Source organism: Vigna angularis, chromosome 4 (genome assembly GCF_016808095.1).
Source record: "Vigna angularis cultivar LongXiaoDou No.4 chromosome 4, ASM1680809v1, whole genome shotgun sequence".
In the NCBI taxonomy this organism is placed as follows: Eukaryota; Viridiplantae; Streptophyta; class Magnoliopsida; order Fabales; family Fabaceae; genus Vigna; species Vigna angularis.
Window position 1 is genome coordinate 7,974,055 of NC_068973.1, and position 6,481 is coordinate 7,980,535.

At 30.1% G+C, this 6,481-nt stretch overlaps 1 protein-coding gene across 2 annotated transcripts; it reads left to right on the forward strand.

Annotated features, from left to right (window-relative positions):
- Positions 1–1,212: 1,212 nt before the first annotated feature.
- Positions 1,213–6,280, forward strand: LOC108330938 (uncharacterized). Of its 2 annotated transcripts, none has more exons than XM_052877117.1 (7): positions 1,213–1,379; positions 2,585–2,775; positions 2,896–2,976; positions 3,889–4,009; positions 4,941–5,084; positions 5,742–5,801; positions 6,020–6,280. In XM_052877117.1, the coding sequence occupies exons 2-7, from the start codon at positions 2,585–2,587 to the stop codon at positions 6,104–6,106; spliced, it is 684 nt and encodes a 227-aa protein (XP_052733077.1). In that variant the 5' UTR covers positions 1,213–1,379; the 3' UTR covers positions 6,107–6,280. The 2 variants fall into 2 exon arrangements, with proteins under 2 accessions (XP_052733077.1, XP_017421030.2); XM_017565541.2 differs by having other exon boundaries at positions 1,214–1,379; positions 4,941–5,255.
- The last annotated feature ends 201 nt before the right edge of the window (positions 6,281–6,481 follow it).

The following is a 6,481-nucleotide window of genomic DNA, read 5'->3' on the forward strand; positions in this document are numbered from 1 at the left end:
ATCTTCCATATATCAGCTATATATTCCTATAATTTAGAATGTCAGATTTAATTTCTACACTATCTCTTATGTATACAATAAATATTTTACATTCTTAAATTCTTATCTTACTTTTTTTATTGTCTGTTTGAAGTTTGACCCTTTTATAATTTCAGATTTAATTTGTACAATATCTCTTATGTATACAATCAATATTTTACATTCTTAATTCTTATCTTACTTAATTTTTTTTTGTCTGTTTTGAAGTTTGATCCTTTTATTCTTAAATACATATAAAGAATAAGAGGAAAAAAATTATTTTAACTTATCATATGTCCTAACTCTTAAATATATTATTGAATATATTGGAACAAAAATTATAATTTTATGACATGATTATTTATTTCTTTAATGATTTACTTTAAAATTACGAAACTAAGAGAATTCAAACAGTGAAATCATTTCAGAAAACATACTTAACATCAATATGTTATACTATGAAAATCTCTAGGTTGATAACTCTTTTTTGTACTTATATATTTCTTTGTCAACTTTTTTTGTGTAAAACTTTTAGTCAAGAAATACTTATAATTTTTGCTATGCATATTAATTTATAAGAACTTTTTATCAATTATCTTGCAAAAATATTTTGTATAAAATTCTGGTGAATTTTACATTAGTGTTAATATTATTTATTTGATTTCGCGGATTAAAAGAAGCAAGAAAAGTTGCTGATTTTTTAAAGTTTTTAATGCATATTTGTTTGGAAAAAATAATTGGTAAATAAACTTTATAATATTTTAAAATTTACTGGAAATCTACAATCTATTTGTAGTTTTCCTATGAATAATATTTTTTCTAACAAAAAAAATAAAATATAGATTATTTTTTAAAGTAATTATAATCATTTTATTAATTTTTTATATATTTGCTTTATGTATTTAAATCGTAAAACATTTTTTAAATATTTATTTAATCAAAATTGATAGCCTATATTTTCATTTTATTTAAATATTTCTATTGAAAATTATCATAAACTACTAATATTATTAATACATATAAAATTCTAATATAATTTTTTATGAGATAATCTTATATGATAAATAAATAAAAAAAAGATACGAAATGATAAATATAAATTATTTTTATATTCATTCAATTAACAGTTATTGAAAATTATTGAAACCTTTGGAACATTTTTTTATTATTATGAAGTGTTCATGAGTAAATACAATACTTTCAATTGGAAACACAGTAGCAAAAACTCAAAACCTACAGGCTCATCGCGAGGTTTTTCCTATTATTGCGGCTAGAACCATACCGAATCTTCTGCACTTCGGAAGATTCAAGTTTCAGTCTCTTTGTCTCTTTTCTATTGTACTTCGGAAGCAACTTATTAGGTAAATTTATTCAGGAATACTCATGGAAATATGCTTTTCTTCAAGTTTTTTATATGAAGATTCATTGAGATGAGTACTATCCTTCTCAGGAAGATTTGCCAGTAGTTTTATTGGCATTTACCATTTGTTAGGCTTTCCTTTTTACCTTTTCGCTATTGGAACATTGTTGCATACGATGCTGTATTTCATTTTTTATTTGGCATTTAGATTATGAATTTTGAAGTATCAAATATGTATTTGTCATAAATATTGCTGTGTAATTCATAATTTTGCAAGTTTCTGCAATGCATTCTACTTACTTTAGAATTTTCACCTTCTCACTACATCTTTGAAATCTGGTCTCAGTGCGCTCACTCTCAGTATTGTTTCTTGTTGTTTTCGCTCCCATTTTATCACTGAACTCACTCTCACTTACGCTCACTCACAACTCATACGCTCACTCACAACTCATACGCTCTCTGTTTACGATTTTCACAAGTTCGGTATTGATTTTCATAGGTTCAGTATAAATCGTGTTTGGCATTCGATTATCACTTGCCTACGATCTGATAGAGTTTTTTCGCATTTACTTTGATTTTATTTGGATTTCATTCTCATTTGTGGTTTGATTGTATTTAGTTTTTCGTCTGTGTGTGACCTGCCACTTCTAGGGTTTTGTTTTGTTTCATGACGTGAAGTCTTGACTTTCGTGTAATTCAAAGGGTAGGTGCTTTGTATTTAGTTCACGTTAAGATTGGTATATATGTAAGCAAACTCAAGTGCACCCGTAAGAAATCAGATTTTTTGCAGGGCAATTTTTTTTTTCTTCAGCAAAATTCTGTCTGCAGTTTTAAGAAATCAGAGATTCTTTCGATCAAATTAATATTATTCTTCTGTTTTAAGTGGAGATATTGGCAATGAAAACGCTCTAGTTTATTCATTTGCGAGACTCTGAATCTTTATCATCTTAGATTTTGAATTCTCAAACTTGCAGAGTTTTAACTTGATTTAGTTTTCCATTTTTCCCACTACTTCAATCCCATAGGCGAGAGAAGCAGTAAAAGTTGTCTGGTTACATGATTTGGTGATCTCTACTCTTATTCCGATTCTTACCTTTTGCTTATTAACCTTTTTTTTTTGTTTCTTTGGTTCAATCTTACAAAACTAATGGTTTAATATCCGAGGTAATTATTGTTTTCGAAGCATGATTCGATGCATTTTTGCAGATGAAGGTGAAAAAGCAGAAGAGACATAGAAAAACTTTGACTTTTTACACTGCGTGCTTTGCTTTTCGGAAGCCTTTCAAGGTTTTATGTGATGGGACATTTGTGCACCACCTTCTTGTGAATCGAATAACCCCTGCTGACATCGCACTTGGCAATATCCTCAGTGCTACTGTCAAACTCTACACTACCAGGTTCCTCTCTCTTTTTGTGTCAAGATTTATTTCTATAAATTGTTATTGTTTTTGTTGGAATTGGATCTTTTTGTTTTTGTTTTTTACTTTGCTTAGGGATTTTTGATGAAGATGATGCAGGTGTGTTCTGGATGAGTTGAAGCGACTTGGTAGCTCATATTCGGAGACTCTGGAGGTGGCTCATAAACTCATAGTTGCTAGGTAATTACACTGCTCTAGCACATATGATGTGATGTGGATTGTTTCATTAGTTTTACTGTTTCAATGAATGTATTTCATGCACAATGAATGATAACTGAATGCAAATAACTCAGACCGTTTGGATTTATGCTTGTTTTGGTCACTAAACCCTTGGATTAAATAGACCCTTGGTCTAGTTCTCTATCATAACTAGACCCTTGGATTAAATACCCTGGACAATGACTGGAGTAGCTAAAATATTTGATACTCGTTGGGAATGCGGATGCAAGACTCTACTACTTAAATTATTATTTGATTCTATTAGAATGTATAGATTATCCTTTAGATTCTGTTTCCTATTTTCCCCTTTCTCTTAGGACTAATGGTCATATCATAATTGCATTGGAATATATCATATCATTTAAGTTAATTTTAATTTCATGGTATTTTGTCCTTATCTCTCCCCCTTCCATACCTAATTAACTAACTTAAGTACCCTAATGTCAGAGGGTAATTGTATGCAGCCTTTCCCTAGCATAGGTAAAGAGGTTGTGGTTGGATTTGAGCCCACAACCAACTGCTCAAATGAGCCAACTCACTACTCTATAAGAAAAATTTATGTAGTGCAGGTTGGAGGGTCATTCTTTAAAACAACTGAGACTTTGGACGTTGACCCTACTCTGTGAAGTGTCAAAGTGACGTTGACTCTACTTTGAACTTGAGTCCACGAGAAAAATAACGGATGTGGTGCTTTTGTGAAAATTTCAATACAGAATAATACTTAGAGTATTATTAATTGCACTCTCTGACCACTGTATTTTTTTTTTATATTTTAAATTCATCCTAAACTTGTTAGGATGAGCACTTGATGTTATTTTAATACTTTGACTGCTGGTATGTCTGTGAAAATGTTTGACTCCAACCAATTTGCAGATGTGAGCATGATAAATGTGTGAGTGCAGATGTATGCATCAAGGAGGTTGTTGGAGAAAACAATTCTGAACATTTCTTTGTTGCTAGTCAGGACACTGACCTCCGGAAAAAGTTGCAAGAGGTTTGCATCATATATTATTTGTTTGAAAAGTTGATTCTAATTATTAGATACGTTTTTCATTTTAGTATTGTCTTTGTAATCGTGGTAATATTTTTATATAAATGTTGAATTATTTTTTGTATAATATCCAATCATAATTATCTCTCCTATTGGACTTAAAATACATTTATCTTGGTATTAGATTTTTTGTAGCGGGCTCATTATCTGAGAAAAACTTTGTGTGAAAATCTTGGTTTGTGGGAATGAGGTGGATTTGAATTGAACAACAATATAATGTTACCGAATATGGAATATTGGTCATTTGATGAGCTTAGTGTTTAGTTGACATTTACATAATCTTGAAGTTATCCAAACAACCAATTTGAAGGTGGAACTACTTTAAATGCAAGATTGTGACACTATTTGAAAATAGTTGATATTTGAAGTGTGTAAAACAAGATACTGTCTTGTCTAGAGTGTCTGCCTTATCCCGGTACTTATTTTTTATTCTTCTTGACACAGACTCAATGAATACCTCATTTACTATTATCTCTCTCGCATTTCTAATCTCGTTCAATCAATACCCTGTGTTGCATCACCTTGCCTGAAGCATCTTCGTACTGAGGTTGCGGATTTAGCCATTTGGAATAGTTGTCTCTAATTAGAATGGTTGAATAGAATTTTCTTTAACATCTTGATGCCTTGGCATCTATAATTTTTTTTATTTCTAAGTTTTAATGTGTTTCATTTGGTTCCTAATTTTCTTATAAATGATATATTATCATTATTTTTATGCACCTCTTTGGTGTGATATTCTCACCAAAAGAAAAAATAGAAAACTTGTGCATATTTTTGTCTAAAATCTGTTGAAGTGCTATAATGCTTTTAAATGCTGCAAGATGTGCAGAATTGTACCTTCTTACATATTATTCTTTTTAAATACTTGTATCAGGTACCTGGTGTGCCTCTCATATATGGTCTCAGAAATGCTCTTTTTCTTGAATCCCCATCTGCATTTCAACGACAGTATGTCAAAACTTCTGAAGAAAGACGGTTGCATATGACTGAGAAAGAGTACAAGATATTGAAGCATAAGGTGATGAATAGACTGACTGACGAGAAAGCTAACAATTCGATTACTGAAATAATGGAAAATGTAGATTCAGGATATCAGACCACAAATATTCAGGCAGTTAAAAATAGTACTGCTACAAAGAATCGGATGGAAATCAAGGATAAACCTCAGTTCAAGAGAAAAAAAGCTAAGGTTATAATTTAAGCTTGTGCTTTATCTTTTTTCTTATTTTTTTCATTTAAAAAAAAAAGCCTAATCACACGGTCCTAAGAAAACATATGGTCAATGTATTATTTCCGTTGTGTGCAATTATGTGGTTTTATCATGTATATTAGGCGTGTCACCTTCATGGCCTATTTCTTGTCAATGGAAAACAAAGTATTGTGAGGCATTTTCAATTGTGTTTTATCATGTATATTAGGCCTGTCATCTTCATGACATATTTCTTGTCAATGGAAAACAAAGTATTTTCATGCATTAAGGTTATTTATGGAAAGTTTGACAATATGCAGGCATTCCTTAACAGGAAATGTTGGCGACATTGTTTTAGGAAAGATTGATGACCAAAGTATTTACGTTAATTACTGGGAAAGATTCTTATACTATATTACTTCTAGCAGTTTATGATTTCCATTTAGTATTCTTGTAGTTTGGTAACAGTGCTTTTAAACTTTGCAGGGTCCAAACCCACTTTCGTGCAAGAAGAAAAGTAAAAGCCAAAACATTGATCTTTCGAAGGTAGGGGTTGCAATTTCTATTTATTTTTTAATGTGAGCACATAAACACTTGGCTTGGAAATCTTGGAGTTAATTTTGTTTCAACTTTTATGTAAATCATTGGATGAGTTTAGTTTATGTTGATGTATCAGTCATTCAGATTAAAATCATATAATTTATGCTATACTTTTTTGAAAAAAAAATTCCACATTTTGTTACACGTTGCTTTTTTTTTTGCAGGAAGCTAAAGGAGACAATGCATCGAAGAGAAGTAGGAAAAGGAAAAGGTCACGTAAAGGGAATATGCCTACAGAAGGAGGCAGTTAGGTTGATTTATTTTATACTTTGACAAAAAAAGAACTTCTTGACTTCACTTTTTAAATATTAGATTTTATAGTCTTTCAATTTTGCCATTTGCGTATGTATGGACTTCGAAATAGCTAATGATTAGTCAAAATGGGTTTGAATATTATTTAAATGAATTATATCTGAATTGTCTAAGGTTTTGAATATTAAGTCTTTGTTGAGGAGATTTTATCTAACTATTACTGCGGGTTAATAAGTTTTAAATTCATTTTAAATTTGAAAGATTTTAACTAAGTTTAAATTTTCATTTTAGTAAGTATCTAAAAAATTTATACTTTTGCAAGAGTTTCTATCTATTAATTTTGTTAACTATTATCTTATATTGTTATTGATTAT

Excerpts from the sequence above, each read along its gene's own strand:
- LOC108330938 (XM_017565541.2), top strand. The coding sequence starts at position 2,585 with ATGAAGGTGAAAAAGCAGAAGAGACATAGAAAAACTTTGACTTTTTAC. Across the intron at positions 2,776-2,895 it reads GTCAAACTCTACACTACCAG|GTGTGTTCTGGATGAGTTGA; the intron begins GTTCCTCTCTCT and ends AAGATGATGCAG. Across the intron at positions 4,010-4,940 it reads TCCGGAAAAAGTTGCAAGAG|GTACCTGGTGTGCCTCTCAT; the intron begins GTTTGCATCATA and ends TACTTGTATCAG.